Source organism: Ascaphus truei, chromosome 1 (assembly GCF_040206685.1).
Source record: "Ascaphus truei isolate aAscTru1 chromosome 1, aAscTru1.hap1, whole genome shotgun sequence".
NCBI classification, from domain to species: domain Eukaryota; kingdom Metazoa; phylum Chordata; class Amphibia; order Anura; family Ascaphidae; genus Ascaphus; species Ascaphus truei.
The window spans coordinates 253,534,514-253,552,558 of NC_134483.1; the positions used below are offsets into that span (position 1 = coordinate 253,534,514).

Below are 18,045 nucleotides of genomic sequence, written 5' to 3' on the forward strand. Positions count from 1 at the left end.
GACATCCGTTTTTTTAGGTTTTGGAGGAAGCATGATTTTGGACGCTGGTTATATCTCTACTGTAGCTTTAGATTTTGGGTTTGCTTTAAGAGCTTCTCATTGCGGTGTGACACTCACTTGGGTCCCATGGGAGTGAAGCAGCCTCAGGTCATGCCTGCACGACCCTGCATGGTATCTGCGCCCCCACTCCACATGCTCTCAATATGTGGTGGACTCCATGCACTTGTACGGCTTATTGTTTTGCTTTTTGTGCTTTTTGTACTTGTAGTTCTTTAACTTATGCAATTTATTTTGGGTCTGTTCAGCGGAGCAAAAGCGGAGCGCGTCCGCCCCCCCTGCGTCCCCAGCAGGTCACCTCCAGTGCCAATATTTATGTTTGCGGGATATTTGATTCATAGAGTCCAAGATCAATAATTTTTTATTATTAGTGACACTGTTGCTTTAAATTTGGGGATCTGTGAAGTTGGCCACACATCAGATGAGGATTTGGAAGTGTCTTTAAATCAGTGCCTGTTCCTTTAATTGAGGATTGATCTCAAGGATTAGACTCCTTATATCCCTTTCCTCCTGTAGCTGTATCTTTCAGCCTGTATGCCTCCACGGGGATCCCCCGGCTCGACTGTGAACTCTGCCTACCTCGGAGGGAGAGATCGAGCAGAACACTCTGGCAGTCCCGCAGGTATGACTGGCACGCTGCATCTCTCCGCTCCTCCACACCTCCCTCACTCACATGGACACAGCGGCCAGCTTGTCGTGGTATCAGTCCGGTTCAGACCCTGATCGGAGGCCCCCACGTTACCCCCACTCGCAGAAAGCAAATTTTGACCACCCAAGGGGGAGTCTGCCACCATCCCCCAGCTCTGTGGAGGGCTTAGATCCTCAGGGAGGACTCAATCTCCGCTGCCCCCCCCCACCCCCATCTCTGCGGGACCTCAGGGAGAGGAAGATGGCCGCCCCGCCTCGGCTCCTAAGGGACGGTGGGGGGCGCTCTCTCCCGATCTTCTCCTCACGGCCGTGTCAGGTCAGGGCTCAGACCGGGCAGGACAAGGGGAGTCCCCCGCAATGTCCCGACAGCACGTCACGCAGGGTAAAATTATTTCTTTATTTGCGCGACGCACCCGGGGGAGGAAGGAGGGAGCGGAGCCGCAGCAAGGATGAAGGTGCTGCCTCCGTCTTACCTCGCGGTTGTGGAGACCTGTAGCGGGGTGTTTCTGAGCACCCCGGGGGGTCCCGCTGTTCAGCACAGCTGATCCGCACTCGGCCTGATCTGATCTTGGTAAGGCTGCTTTATAGTTTTCTTTTATTGTAGGCGTGTGGGGCCGGTGGCCATTTTTGCACGCTCGCGGTTCCGTCAGTGAAGGAGCCTTCTCCCTTGGCCCGCAATTTGGGTCGCTTTTTGTTCCCCAATCGCCCACTTTCTGGTCTGTGAGGGGTCACCAGCGTCTGTGCTGTCTGCCTTTGTGTTTTTCTTTGTTTTAATAATTAATTTCTCTCCGTTTTTATCCCGTTATTATACGGATTTATACGGAGCTAAGGCGATGTGTGACCGTGTAGCCCAGCTCCCTGGCCACCGACCTTTCATATTTTAAACACCTATGTCCTGAACTAAACATTGGAATTTAAAAATAAAAACTGGGTTGAAAGAAGATAGAAATAAAAGCAAGTTAAAATAGAAATAAAATAATCAGTGCTGGCTGCTTCTTTAAGAGGCACATGTGGGAAAATGGCTGCTAGTGCCCACTTCAGGGCAAGATTGGGCTTGCTACATAGCCCCACTTATTTAAATGTGCTGCAGAGTAGATGCAGAGAATGGAAGGGTCTGGTGAGAATAAAGCCAGTGTGAGCACCATGACCATTCTTTTCATTCAGTCACAAAAATAAGGTGTTAATTTAACACTTGTGAGTGAATTGCTGGCGAAATCCATTAATGATCACAGCGGGTGAACTTCCAGCCCCATCTTGCATCTCCAAGCTACAGGCTCACAGCAATCTTTCACTGACCCCCTAAATGTTCTCAAGAAACCTTTATTTGTCTTTTGTGAAGTGCAGGGTTGATGGATCTTTTTTTTTATCTGGTATGAAAGGAACTCTGAGACGTCTAATCCTTATAGGCAGCCTTCAGCATAAAGTGATTTAAACTCTCTTAAAACCCTATTGTCTTGTCCAAGAAGCTGTTTTAAAGAGCAGTAGTGATTAAATATCCAGATAGAGTGCTTTGGTACAAAGATCTCCTGCCTACCAAGCATTAATATAAAAAGGATTGATCCTACTTATTTATAAAATGTTTTACCAGGAAATAATACATTGAGAGTTACCTCTCGCCCTGGTTACATTACATGGTTACATTAAATACTTGACCAATGGCGTACCAGAAGCTTGCTTTCAGTATTAAACCCTATCATTTGCAGAGATATTTCAGTATACAATGTTCTTTACATTTTAACGTTCCAGTAGTATTCTATTGTAAAAAGCATGTTTTGATGGGCAAATTCTATATTCGCTGAAGCAGACGTTTTTGTTCAATAATCCCAATTGACGATAATGGGGATTTTTGGTAAAAAAATGGCACCAACGGCTGTTTCGGTGGAGATAAAACTTACTATCACTCTTCAATAAGCGTGTCTTAAAGTATATTTTTTGTTAATTAGCACACCAGAAATATCGGCTTATATTTTTTGGGAGAACGAAATGGCTCCCATTTCTTCTATATGCAATTCTCTAAAGGAGACCTACATGAAAAGCTATTAAATATAGATTAAACAAAAAAGATAAACATTTACTTATCACACAAGCATTAGTCATGTTATTTAATGATCTACTGTACCTGGTACACTGCTTTAAATGCAGGACAGGTACTGGTCAATCTGTGATTATAATAAATGGTACTTTCCATTCTAAATTACTTGGTGTTTGTTCTGGGAAATACATTTTAAATAGGCATACATTACTATCTCCTGCTAGTTTCAGAAATGTGATTGTTTTGTTTGTTCTCTGCTTATGTTGAGACATAAGTAATTCTGAATGTAAAGCACTACAGCTGTCATTAAGAGAAACATAATTAATTTGAACCCTTTCACTACCAGTGCGGCATGGAACACATTGCAGGCCCCTTTGTCAGCAAAGTGTGTGTATTTATATCTATTTATTACACGGGTTTTCAGTTTTTATTTTGGTTTTCATTTTATGTAAAGAATTTGTGCTAAAAATGTAAAAAGAAAAGCAGGCACATTTGCATGTGGTGTTTACCAGTGCACTTTTTCTGTGTTCCCTGTCTTGCCTTTGTCTCCTACCTCTCGCTGGGCTGCTGCAACATGTGAAGCTTAATGAGAAATGATGCATCATTTCTGTTTTTTACTGCAAAATGATAGCCAGCTCCACAAATTGGTGGTGTTTTTCGGTTAAAACCTAAAATTGTAATCCCCAGTTATATCACTTGATATATAGTGCACTTGATATGGTTAACGATAAATTAACCTAACTTTGTAAAGATTGGTTGCCGCCAGGATAGTAAAATATGGTGGAATAAATATTGCGTATAACGAGTATGTGAGACTTTTTTTTTTTTTTAATCTACTATTGCTCACGATGCGGGAGATGCCCTCAGGTGAATAAATGTATTATTTATCAAGTATTTGTCTAGATTGTATTTCTACCTCCTCACTTTTATGACAGAACAGAACATCACCTTCTCTGTGACAATCCAAAATATACTAGGCCTATGTAAATGCACTCCCGCTTAATAAGCTGAGTGCACATGTTCCTTGCATGAATATATTCTATTGCTTTTGAATGTGACTTAAAGATAACAACAATATTTTGTTCTAAAAAGTGCAGTTGCATGTAGCAGGCAATATTTTAAAACAACTTAACACAATCGACATGCATAACGCCAGGGCCATGGTCAAAAAGGCCGTGCTGAGCCGTGCTGAGCCGCGCTGAGCAGATGCACTTACCCTCTGCATCTGTAATCAGCGCGGCTTTAGGAGCCGCTTCCGCATGCATGCGGAGGCGTGTGGAAACGCAGGAGACAGGCAAGTTTACATTTTGCAGCGGAGGGCCCGTCACGTGACTGCCAAAAGCCAATGGCAGTCCGTGAAGTGGTGCACTAGCCCCGCCTCCCACACGGCATTTACAAGCGCGCACGCTGACGCTCATGCAGGGACACTAAAAAGCTCCTGCTTGAGCAGGAGAGCATGAGCGTCAGCGCTGCTCAGCGCTCTTCTCACCATGTCCGAGGCCTAAGATTAAATAACCCTTAAAATGAAATTGTTACTTATTTGTGTCCAGTGAAAACATTAAGTTTTGCTTTTCGCCAGTTTTAGAGAAGGGTTTAAGGTAATTTGCGCTCACATTTGTCTGCTTATCTAATAATAAAGATGACATGATTTATCGTTAAAGAACGAAACAGAAGCAGCAGGAAACTGAAAGCGTTTCGGTAAAGGGATGAGGTAGAAATCGTAAAAACACAAGGAAACATTTGGCTAACTTGAAAACTTTGAGTTTATTAAAAAAGTATTCTTTATTGAGACAAGTACTGGAGCATGTTTTATTCCTAATAAAAGCAGCAGGTGTTGTATATTCAGTGGTGCCAATTGTTATACTGTTTCGAGTTCCATCTACATAGATAGATATACAGAATGTTCACTGATTTGTCACACATCTTTCTTTACCCCGAACTGCCTCTTGTGTGTCCCCCAGATATTCAAAAGCAGGAAAGTCAGAAACCTCCACAGCAAAACATCCAGCTGTACGACACGCCTTATGAGCCGGAGTGTAACGGGGTGGAGTCTGATTCCGAAAGCTTGGTTGACCTGAGACTGAGGGAGAGCAAGTTACCACAGGATGACGACCGGCCTGCCGATGAGTACGATCAGCCATGGGAGTGGAACAAAGCGTTACCGGCCCTGGCAGGTATCTGAGCACACTTTCCTTCCGTTCACATCAGGGGTCAGAGGGGCTGGCAACACATTGTACGCCCCCTCTGGTAGCGATGGGGTTGAAAAAAGTAGTGTCCCCATGAGGGATTTCAACATATTATAAACCTGCATAATGTTGTTAGCAAAGCTCTTCGGATTTTTTGTGTTGGAAAGTGTTACACAATATTATTTATGCTCTCAAAATAGAAAGGGAGAAATACTTACAACCATTGGGAGTTCCCTGTGACGTACAGGGAATGTCATCTCAGTGCTCGTTTTCTATAGGAAGATGGGGTTCACCGCTCCACCGGACTGGTAGCCGGTTGTGACCACGTGATCTCTCTCCAAGTGGTCAAGTGATTGCAAAGTGTTCCATGACACTAAATGAGCAGTTCCTCTGGTTTTTTTTTTTTTTGCCTTTTCAGGGTGGGAACCTGGGGTCCCCCGAGCCAAACAACACTATTTCAGCTCCTCAGACCCTTAGGGGAAACAAAATGTGTACCAAATCTTTGGCCAATGGGAAGTTGCAACATTGTCGGTTGTTGCTTCCTATTGGATGTCCATTTAAATCCCCTTTAGAAACCAGGTAATGCCAATAACTTCACCAGTAAGTATTTCGACTACCCCCCCCAGCCCCCCCTCGAGTCAGTGCCGTGAAGGTGAGAGAGGCAGAGTGGCGGCTGCGTGGTTCTCCCTATGGCGTCCTTGCACAGCTATGCAGCAGCAGGACGCAGAGCGGAGTTCTTGAGGGGGGAAGGTAGTGCTGGTCACACCGGTTCTGCGAACGAAGAAAATTTTAGGAACCGGTTCGCGCGAACCGGCAGAATTCCTCCACTGGGTAGAACACACTCTAAGGTGGAACAGCACAAATTAACATGGGAGCCATATTTTATACCAGTGGTGTGTCCCACTCCTAAGCCACAGCAACTGGGCAGGACCACCAAAGTAAACCCAACCCACCTGGCATGTGACTCCAACCGTCTTCATGCACCTGCTTGAGAACTGCAACCATATAACATACAGTACCGGGGATGAGGCTCATGCTGGGCCAGGTGAGAGAGGTTTAACCCTAGCACTGGCTGCTCCAACCAGGACTTATTGTTCTAGGGCAGATAATTTAGAGTAGCCAGGGGCTATATGGCTGCACTTGGTAAAAACTCCTGCATTTTCATAATATTAATTTAGCTCTAAGTACATTTTGTACTATGTGCTTTTTCATCTTTTTGGACCCCTCATTTGAATCTGGGGTACCTGGTTCTAATTCCAATGCTCTTTGTGACCTTGGGCAAGTCAGTATATCTCCCTGTACATTGTACAAGAAAAAAAAAAACATTATTATACCTAAACGATTACTTCTCCACTGAACGTAAACGTTCATATAATGAAGGAATAACATTTGTTTTGAAAAGCACAGACAACCTACACAAGTTTTATCTTATTATCTTATCATGTTTACAAATTAACTTTAAAATGTTATAGAAAAAAACTTTTTTTTTTAAGAACAGCATTGCTAACCTAGATTTACCCCCCCCCCCCCCACCCAAAAAATAGTTATTGGATTGTATCCTAGTCTAGATTGTCCATTTAAATTCCTGATTCAGCGATGCTTTAGTGACCATCCAGCAGCGGAGATGAACAGCGTGTGCGGGATTTTCACACCTTATTCACACTTTTTCAGGCTTTGTTCTGTAAAATGAAAAGAGACATTATGATTCCAGCAGTTTGTTTAATCTGTTTTCTTTTTTTAGTGTTTGCTTGTTAAATCCAAATAATCCTTTATTGTTCTGCGCAGGGAAGTTCAAAGACAATGGTAGATTCCCCAAGTTACCATAAAATATAAGGAGCTTTTTGATGAGGGTCCAATTTCAACCTGCCTGGCTGTTAATATAAAACAATATATATTTCCCAATCACAAGAGAACTATATTGTATGTTTAATTAGCCTAACAGGCCACCCAGGATCTATTCAACAGGGGCCCTAAAACTCCGGCAGGTTCAAAATCTGTTTCTGTCATCAGCCCGGCATTCTACATGATTATGAGCGATCTGGAATAAATGCCTTTCTTCCTAAAATGTCTGCGAGAGCATAGTCAATCAATTATTCTTCCTTCTCTTACTGAGCAGCCCACTTCTGGAACAATTTACCGGAGTCTCTCAAAACCGCCTCCTGTCTTTCAAGACTTTGACTGTTTCTTACTTTAAACATGTCTGTAACTGTAACTAGTAATATGGGCAATTTATTATTTTGTACCCAGGATATACTTGAAAACGTAGGTAACTCTATGTATTTTCCCTGGAGAAATGCTTTTAGAAATACAATTATTTGTAGTTTACTTAAGAAAATTAAAGTATAGTTTGTCGTCTTTTTCAAGCAATAATAATATTTTGGCTTTTAAAACTCACTTCAATTTAAATTCAAATGTGGTATGGATTGTACATCTAGTCGAAATGCTCATTGAGTGTTAAACATCCATTTTTAATATTGCCATGCCAGTATTGCTGACTCCAGCTACTTCAAAAAGTGGAGCCTCATTTACAGACACAAATGAGAGAGAGAAAATCTCTATATCATCTTTATATCTGCTACTGGCATCTAATTCAGAGGTATCTGTGGAAACAAGTGGTCCACGAAACTGAATTTAACAGGGTTCTGCTCCGGAGATCCCTGCTTCAACCCTAAAAAAAAATGAATTTGCAAAAAAAATCTGCAGGCTAGGATTGCCTCTTTAAATCATTCCTGCTTAAATAACAGTCGTTTAGTATATCTATTTAATGAGCCGTCCCATATGACTTTCCATCTTCCTTGTTGGTCTGTGGGACCCGCACGATTTGGTGACCATTTTGAGTCCCCTTCAGGGATCTGTAACATTGGTAACAACCCCGGTAAGTATCTTGAGAAACGGTAGGTTCTCCGGAGCTCTGGTTCAGCCCTAAAGGACACCTTGGTCCCAGTGCTGCTACAAAAAAAAAGAAAAAAACAGGTTTCCTGCGTTAAGATGTTTAACTTTTTTTTATCCCAAAAAACAAACTCGGATCAGTGCAATGACAAATACCACACTATATAATATAAATACTGCTCTCATTAGGACTCAGTGATCAGTTACAAAGCATTTATTAGAAAAACAATGTGTGTTTAGACATCAATACTCCTCCAAAGAAGAAAATGACAATTAAAAAAATCAGTGGTTTTCAGACTTCATCTCAATGAATCTGGACAGGCTGTGTTTTGAGGATAGCTGTCTCACTTCTGTTTAATCACCAATTTATTTGTATAATCTGGGGAGGCTGGGAGTCTCTAAGGAGACTGAAACTGAGACCTTGAATCTAATATTTAAAAATGTTTTTGCTGAACTATTAACATTTTACAGGGTGCAGTCTCGGAAGAGGATTACAAAATGATAGGAAGAAAGGAGAAATGGAGCAATTACACTGTGTGCTCAATATAAAGAGTACAATTTGATAGGGCACTAAAGACGTATGTTTACAATACAGATGTAGCAGACGTTCTTGCACTCGGTGGTGCATTGCTGCGGGACATGCACTACGCGCCCATGGGAGAAGCGGCCATTATCTTGAATCAGCCATGTGCAAAACGAGGGCAGGGCTAATGTGCTATTTCTAGTCTTATTTCGTTTAAAACTATTCATTGGGTTCTCTAAATCTTTGCATCTCATTGAAGAGCATTTCTGGTTTAGACTTTTTTTGAAGCAATTTTTGCCTTCGGTTTTTAATTATTAGTTGCACTTGTTGACTGCTGTTGAACTGCAGACATGTTGCACTATCTTGCCTGTGGGTGCAAGAAAAAAAACTTTTTTATTATTATTATTATTATTATATAAAAAGCCTGGGGCATATTTTTAATGTTAATGCTAACTATATGCTGTAACTCCAGTTATCTTGTGTTTTGAGAAGGAAAGGGCCATAGAGAGCTGTTCTGGAGTTATCTCAATTTCAATTAAAGGAGCAATCCAAGATGGCAATTTTTAAAAAAAATGGATTGAATTTTTTTTCCATATAGCATTTAAGCAGGGGATCCCCTGCTTCCGCAGTTTCTTACCTCTGTATCAGGCCGGTTCAATAGTGCGCGCGCGGCAGTTTTAGTTGGCTGAAGTTAGTCAGCCATTCTATAATGGTGCCGCTGAAAATGTAACTGTGTGTGTGTATGTGTGAGTTTGTATGTATCTGTGTGTATGTACAATGTTATTAAAAAAATTATTAAAGAGTTCATTTATTTGAAAACGCATTTAAACATAAATACATACAGCTCAAACCCGTTATAGCGCAGTTCTCGGGGGCCACCCGATCCGACCGCGCTATAACCGGGGTTGCGCTAATTTAAAAAAAATGGCCGCCGCGCACCCGATTGGGGGGAGGAGGTGGAGTGAGGCACCGGCAGCCCTACACGTCCCCAAGCAGCAACCGTACTTCCCCCAGCATCCCCCACGCAGCCTCACTTACCCCAGCAGCTCCACATCGATCCCCAGCCCCGCACCGATCCCGATCCAGCAGCCCCACGATGCCCCAGCAGCTCCTCATCGATCACCCCCACCGATTTTCCCCCTCCCTCCCCAGCCCCGCACCAATCCTTCCCTACCCCCAGCCCCGCACCGATCCCGATCCAGCAGCCCCACGATGCCCCAGCAGCTGACACCAGAGGTAGGGGGATTGGGGGGGGGCTGTGTGCGTGCTGTGAGTGTGTGCGTGCTGTGTGTGCAGTGTGCTGGTGCTGTGTGTGCAGTGTGTTTTGTGCTGTGTATGCAGGGTGCTGTGTGTGCAGGGTGATGTGTGTGCTGTGCACTGTGTGCTGTGCAGTGTGTGTGCAAATATTCGGGGTCCACGCTCAAACCGCGTTATAGCGAATCGCACTATAACGGGGTTGAGCTGCACACACATATACATACACATACATAGAAACACACACAGTACCTTACACTCGCACACCGTATACACACAAAACGCGTGCGGCACATGCACACGCCTTCGCATATGCGCGCACGGCCGCACACAGTATATAACAGCCCTTAGGTGACGGTAGCAACTCCGACTGAGCAAGCAGGGCTTTAAAGTGTAAAGCTCCTGCATCACTTTGCCTAATAGGATGCCGCACTAATGACGTTGTGGCTTCATATTGGCCCGTAGGATGCAAAAACTTTCAACAATGGACATATTGTGAAACCCGTCAGCCGAGGAGAGCTGCTACCTGCACCTAATTCGGAGGTATCTGGAAGTAAGGAGCCCCCCAAGCTGAAATTAACAAGGTTCAGCTCTGGAGGAGACCCGCTGCAATACTATATAAACAAAATTGCAAAAAAATCCGACAGCTTGGATTGCCTCTTTAAAGGGAAAAAGAAAAAATACATAAGTTGAAACTTAAAGAACCGAAGAAAACCCCTGAAAGACGGACACACTAACTGAGAAATCAACAATGTTTCATATACCTTTGACACGGGGTTTATATATGAAATGTTGGGCTTTTACTGTAAGCATGTCTGCCCTGCTATGGATTCATAAATTTCAACTATAGTATTTAAAAAAAATTTCATATTAAATTTTTTGGGGGTATATTTATTTAGTTTATCTGTGCATTTCTTACCCCACATTTTATATCCATTGTCTATTTACACCGTTTCTTGGGGAACAGTGCTAGGGTGTTTTTTCACCTATATCTGCTTTGTATGTTGTCGGGTTTATTTGCTCCGATTGCTTTTCCTGATGACCCTAAGCACACCGAGTGCTCATTTACACACACACACATATATATATATATATATACATTTTGTATTGAATGTTATCACCTAACTTTTTAACTGAGTAAACACACCACATTAGTCACTTGGATTCTAGGAGGGACTTCCTCTTTAATAGACGTAGGTCGGATGGGGCAACCAAAGGTAGACGATGCATGCTGACAAAAGAAACCAATAAATAAGTTCCACATCTGGTACTTGAACCCAGACAACTGGATTACCAAACTAATTACACTACCAGCTGTGCCACTAGTGCACTAAATCGATTGCATTACCAGCTGTGCTGCAGTTGGAACTGGACTTGTTCTGAAATACACACTTGCTTCTTCACAGAAATAATTCCAATGTGAAGAAAGACCCTCTCCACTAGAATGGTGGCAGAGCCCACAAGTTGGGTTTCCCCACTTCTCAGGTTATTGGATAAGTGTGAAGTGTAGTGACAGTCCAGGTTCCAGATGCCCTGGCATAGTAGCCAGGTTTCAAATCCTAGCAGGAGCACTTATTTATTTATGTCTCCTGTATGTTTCTTGTTTGTCATCTTTATAGGTAGACAACAACAAAAAAGGTCCTGGTGTAATTACAGATTGATATCAAACTTTTGTCCTTAACAAATATTTATTGGGAATATATACAGTATTAATAACAGAAACTGAACTTTAGTGTTTTACACTTAGAAATGGAAAGTTGTATGTTTTAATAATGTATTAATGTGTTATTAAAGTAATACTTTGTTACCGCCACTGGATCAAACGATAAGTGACTATAGTTGTTTATTTTAAAAAAATATTGGGTTATCTCAAAAACTAGGTCGTCGAATCATAATAACATGACACATTTCGTCTGAAAATGTAATCTTACCGGGTCAACAGAAAATAGTGTTGAGACTATTTGTACATAAAATCTGCTCTTTAGTGACATAGGTGACCATCGTTGGATCCTGTAACGGTCTCTCCTTTGAAAAGGTCGAGCCTCTCTTGCTTGGAAGTCTGTCTTTCTCATTCGGAAGCCTGAATAATTGATGGCACCTTCCAAAGGAGTGAGACAGTATCAGAATATGGCCAGTGGCCAGTCTATCGGAGACTTACTTTGATTTTCCATTAAATAAAAAAAAAACCATACTGCAAACTATAACCTAAATTGGCAGTTACAGTAGGAACATTTAAGAGATATGCTGCATATATTAAGTTGAAAGTTGGAAAGAACGTTGATTCAGGGAGAAAACTGCAGTTTTATGAGGCATAATTAGAAAATGTTTCACCAGGGTTATTTTTCTGCCTTTCCCTGGATCAATATAATAATAAGTATACAGTAGGATGAGTATCTCTTCTAGTTAGAATTAAAAAAAGGATGAATTTGATAGACATATGTATTTTTTCAACCTTATCAACTTTGTAATTAGTGGAATCTGTTGCTTCATAGATCACACTGGAGTTTAATTTAATTTAAAAAAAAATTCTAATATGTCATGGTCAAAAGGTTCTCAAGATAGTTATGATAAAACGAATCATGACCTACCCCCTCTGGCAGTGAAAAGATTAAATAAATGTATCTATTTTCATAGACAAAACAGTTAGGATAATAAAACAGTTAGTGTGAATGGTCTCCAGAAAATAAATCTTATTTTGCAAATAAACTTGGCATAGAGCATTATCTTTTCCTTCTATGTAGAGCTGAAAATTGCTCTGTACTTTGCCTCCTTCTGAGGTCCCCTCACGAGGGAAAATTATCATGAAGATTTAAAACACAGTTAATTTCAGCATTAAGTAGTGCAAGGAGGATGCTAGAATGGTCTCTTGTTTGCATCACTGCATTTAAAAGAGGTAATTGGCTTTTAATAACCTTTCCATGTGGCTGGAATGGATATAATTAAATCTAATCCTACAGTACATGGCTACAACATACAAGCGTTCTCCTATGCAAGGACGGCAACAGCTTGCCCAAGACTAGTCTCCATCTGGGCCCAACTGTCAGCGACCCTACAAATCCCCCATCTCTTTCTCTTGCTCCTCTTTCTCCTCTCCCACACCCCTCTCTTTCCCCATCTCTCTCTCCCCCCCCCCACTTACCCACTTTGCCCTCTCACCCCCTCTTTTACCCATTCTCTCACCCACCCCCTCTCTCTCTCTCTCTCTCTCTCTCTCTCTCTCGGTCATCCCCCGCTTTCTCTCTCTCGGTCATCCCCCGCCCTCTCTCTCGGTCATCCCCTGCTCTCTCTCTCGGTCATCCCCTGCTCTCTCTCTCTCGGTCATCCCCTGCTCTCTCTCTCTCGGTCATCCCCCGCTCTCTCTCTCAGTCATCCCCCGCTCTCTCTCTCGGTCATCCCCCGCTCTCTCTCTCGGTCATCCCCCGCTCTCTCTCTCGGTCATCCCCCGCTCTCTCTCTCGGTCATCCCCCGCTCTCTCTCTCTCGGTCATCCCCCGCTCTCTCTCTCTCTCCCTCGGTCATCCCCCGCTCTCTCTCTCTCCCTCGGTCATCCCCCGCTCTCTCTCTCTCGGCCATCCCCTGCTCTCTCTCTCTCGGTCATCCCCCGCTCTCTCTCTCGGTCATCCCCCGCTCTCTCTCTCGGTCATTCCCCGCTCTCTCTCTCTCGGTCATCCCCCGCTCTCTCTCTCTCGGTCATCCCCCGCTCTCTCTCTCTCGGTCATCCCCCGCTCTCTCTCGGTCATCCCCCGCTCTCTCTCTCGGTCATCCCCCGCTCTCTCTCTCGGTCATCCCCCGCTCTCTCTCTCGGTCATCCCCCGCTCTCTCTCTCGGTCATCCCCGCTATCTCTCTCGATCATCCCCCGCTTTCTCTCTCTCGGTCATCCCCTGCTCTCTCTCGGTCATCCCCCGCTCTCTCTCTCTCTCTCAGTCATCCCCCGCTCTCTCTCTCTCTCGGTCATCCCCCGCTCGCTCTCTCTCTCGGTCATCCCCCGCTCTCTCTCTCGGTCATCCCCCGCTCTCTCTCTCAGTCATCCCCCGCTCTCTCTCTCGGTCATCCCCCGCTCTCTCTCGGTCATCCCCCGCTCTCTCTCGGTCATCCCCCGCTCTCTCTCTCTCGGTCATCCCCCGCTCTCTCTCTCTCGGTCATCCCCCGCTCTCTCTCTCTCTCGGTCATCCCCCGCTCTCTCTCTCTCTCGGTCATCCCCCGCTCTCTCTCTCGGTCATCCCCCGCTCTCTCTCTCGGTCATCCCCCGCTCTCTCTCTCGGTCATCCCCCGCTCTCTCTCTCTCTCGGTCATCCCCCGCTCTCTCTCTCTCTCTCTCTCGGTCATCCCCCGCTCTCTCTCTCTCTCGGTCATCCCCCGCTCTCTCTCTCTCGGTCATCCCCCGCTCTCTCTCTCTCTGTCATCCCCCGCTTTCTCTCTCTCGGTCATCCCCCGCCCTCTCTCTCGGTCATCCCCTGCTCTCTCTCTCGGTCATCCCCTGCTCTCTCTCTCTCGGTCATCCCCCGCTCTCTCTCGGTCATCCCCCGCTCTCTCTCGTTCATCCCCCGCTCTCTCTCGGTCATCCCCCGCTCTCTCTCGGTCATCCCCCGCTCTCTCTCTCGCTGATCCCCCGCTCTCTCTTTCGCTGATCCCCCGCTCTCTCTCTCGCTGATCCCCCGCTCTCTCTCTCTCGCTGATCCCCCGCTCTCTCTCTCTCGCTGATCCCCCGCTCTCTCTCTCTCGCTGATCCCCCGCTCTCTCGCTGATCCACCGCTCTCTCTAAAACCTGGGTCCCACTGCATCCGGCGGCGCGCGCTACTCGCCATCTGCTTGTATCCTCCCGCGCCAGTCCCAGTACCTCCTCACTGCAGGGCTCACTACACGCTGTGACGCGTCAGCCAGCAGGGGATGCAATAGAATTGTAATCCCAAGCGGAGACGCGTCACGTGGTGTGGCAGGGAGCCGGAGGGAGAGGGGCGAGGAGGAACTTGCCATAACACGAGTGCTTTACAAGGAAGCCAGTTAATGTGCTGTTGTTGTACAGTGTGTCCTAGATATCATTAATGATGAGAGTTCTTCTTCCACCACTTTCCTTCACTAATAAATAGTTAAATTGCCTGCCTGGAGAGCGTACTGTGTGTGTGCTGTGAGTTTTGGCCTGCTCCACCCCCCGCTTGCAAAAATGCTCCCTACGGACCGCAGATAGTGCTGAAGTGCCCTACACGCTCCGCCTGTATGCAGTGCGGGCGCACTGTCTGATGCAGCGGGACCTTAGCCTTATATGTCATGTGTTGTTGTTCATCTGAGGTTGTATTTACCTAAATTTAAGACCTGCTAAGGTACAGATGATTGTTATTATGTCCCGATATGTAAAACCATAGAATTCAAAGAGTGTACTTTCTTTTCCACACAACTGTATATAGGTATATGTATTTGTGTATGTATATGTATGCAGTGTTGGGATTCAGCCGGTTCGCACTTTCCTAGGATTTCTGACGTTCGCAGAACCGGTGCTTAACAGGCGGCAGGGGGAGATGATATGCGGTGGCGGCGGGAGATGGTATGCGGCGGCTGGCTTAAAGCATTGCCGGTAATAGAATCACTTGAGTGAGAGTCAGAGCAGGACTGCAGGGGAGGTGCGCCATCTAGCTGCCTGACCCGGAACTTCCTGTCTGCTGCTGCTATAGAGCGCTCCTCTCCCCATGCTGCTCCTGCTCTGACTCAAGAGATTTTTACTACCGGCGAATTCTTGAAGCCGGGGGAGCTCTGTGCCTGTGTCCACCCAGGTAGGCATGGAGAGGAGGGGAGGAGGACTGGGATTGATGTAAGGGGGGACTGGGATTGATGTAATGGGGGACTGGGATTGATGTAAGGGGGGACTGGGAATGATGTGAGGGGGGACTGGGCGTGATGTGAGGGGTGGCTGGGAGTGATGTGAGGAGGTGCTGGGAGTGTTGTGAGGGGGGGCTGGGAGACATGTGAGGGGGGCTGGGAGACATGTGAGGGGGGCTGGGAGATATGTGAGGGGGCTGGGAGATATGTGAGGGGGCTGGGAGATATGTGAGGGGGGCTGGGAGAAATGTGATGGGGGCTGGGAGAGATGTGAGGGGGGCTGGGAGAGGTGTGGGGGGTCTGTAAGATGTGAGGGGATCTGGGGGAGATGGGCGGGCTGTGAGATGTGAGGGGGGGCTGTGAGATGTGAGGGGGGATGTGAGTGGGGGCTGTGAGATGTGAGGGGGGGTTGTGAGATGAGAGATGTGAGGGGGGCTGGGAGAGATGTGAGGGGGGCTGGGAGAGATATGAGGGGGTCTGGGGGAGATGTGAAGTGGGCTCTGGTCTTTGTCTCCCCCCCACGTGCAGTTGTGTTCAACTGAATAAAACATTTAAAAAAAAACATAAATATAAAACATTTCCCCGGCTCTGAACCCCCCCCCCCCGCCCCAACCCCCGTGAGAGGGAACTTGTTGCTAAAAAATTGGAATCCCACCACTGTATGTATGTGTGTGTGTGTGTGTGTGTATATATATATATATATATATATATATATATATATATATATATATATATATATACACACACTCTCTGTCTCTCTGTCTCTGTCTCTCTGTCTCTCTCTCTCTGTCTCTCTCTCTCTGTCTTTCTCTCTCTGTCTTTCTCTCTGTTTTTACAGCCACTGGCATTGGATTGTTTTAAACCGAATTGGCATTTACAGGCATGTCGATTTGGAGAGAAAGCTAGCTATAAGAATTTCAAATATATATTCATGTACATTTAGTAAATTCTATATTTTCTTTCAGAACAGTAACTGAACGTAATGATATTGCTGTAAAACACTACACTAAATAATTGCCCTGTACTACTTAGCACCCCTTAAACAATCCTTTTCTGTATTCCTACAACCTAATTAAAGATATTGCTTCACTGCTTTGGGTCATGAAGTTAATTTGAGAACATTCTTCTCATCCCTAAAGATTAAACACTTCCACATTATAATTTCTGATTTTCCTTTTATCTCCAGCTCACAGTAGTGAAAAATCATGGCTAATTAAGAGCTATTTCCAAAAGGATTAATAGAACATGTACATATTATTTTGACATGCTGGGGAATCTCAGCAGAGCTTAAATTCATATTTGTACTGTTCTACAAAAGGCTTTAAATAAAAGACTAAAGGAACCTGACACACGCACAGTAAATAGAAACTAGTGGGCTAATGCAGTGGTGCGCAAACTGGGGGAGACTGTTTGCGGGGGCGCGGGGTTTACAGAGACCCAGCGCGCTTCCCAAAGGCACTTAAATTAAGTGTCGGGGGAGCGGCAAAGGCCTCTGTAAACCTAACTTACCTTGGCTCCAGCGGCTTCTTACATGTGTCGCCATGGCAACGCGGCTAGGTCATGTGACGTCATGATTCCGCCACTGAAGCAAAGGTAAGGGGGGGGGGGGAGTGCAGAGAGAGAGGAACGGCCAGCAGGGGGCACAGGGAAAAAAGTTTGCGCTCCCCTGGACTAATGAATGATGTGTTCCACTGTAACCTATGTAAGATCCTATGATTTGAAGACTTTTTGAGGAAGATCCAAGACTGGGACTGAAATGTTGACCACTGTAATAAAATCTGTTTAAAGTGTCCGTATGACTGATGGTTTTCTTTACATTGAACATATACTGTACAATCTGGACACTACTTTCTTGGCAAGTAAGCAGCTGTTTCACGTGAGTGCTCCCTTCAGATAATTTTGTATTGACATTTATTTAAAAAATTTTTTTACATGAGTTTGAAAAAAAGACATGCGTCCATCAAGTTCAACCTATGCTAAATTTAGACGACAGACCTGGATCAGTATATTGATCCAGAGGAAGGCAAACAAGAAATCCCAGTGAAATATCAATAAATTGCTTCCTGACTCCAAGAATTGGCAATCCGATTACTCCCTGGATCAACATCCTTTCCATGTTTACTTATTTGCTATATCCTTGTATACTTTTCCTTTGTAAAAAGATGTCCAACCTTTTTTTGAAGATATATATTGTATCTGCCATCAGTCTCCATGGGTAATGAATTCTACATTTTAACTGCACTTACTTTAAAGAACCCTTTTATTTGTTGTTTGGGAAATCTCCTTTCCTCCAACCTTAAGCGATGACCCTGTGTCATTTGTACTTGTCACGCCTGTATGCCCGCAGACCAAGCTAGACCCAAGTACTGAGGTGGCAACGGTATGATACCACACACCCACAGCAGTGGGAGCAAGCCCGGAGTGTGGTATAGCGTTGCTGGGCCTGTTGGAAGAGTTGTTAATGTATACTTGCAACGCTTGGGGAATGTCCGTGAGAATAGTCATGTCCGTTTGCCAATGTCCAGGGATCCAGAGGATAGAGTCGTCAGAGGGCAAACCAGGTCCTAGGGAGCCAGAGGTGTAGCAGGGTTCAAAGGGATACTAGAGAGCAGAGTAGTCCAGGGTAAGCAGGGGTCAAAGCCAGG

General features: G+C 45.0%; 1 protein-coding gene across 2 annotated transcripts in view; it reads left to right on the top strand.

The window, feature by feature from the left end:
• The window catches only part of SHB (SH2 domain containing adaptor protein B), a 323,361-nt gene that overhangs the window by 174,118 nt on the left and 131,198 nt on the right, over window positions 1-18,045 (top strand). For both annotated transcript variants that reach the window (XM_075603021.1, XM_075603031.1), the window contains exon 4: window positions 4,699-4,911. In XM_075603021.1, coding sequence (XP_075459136.1) covers window positions 4,699-4,911 — 213 coding nt within the window. The remainder of the gene's footprint in view (window positions 1-4,698; window positions 4,912-18,045) is intronic.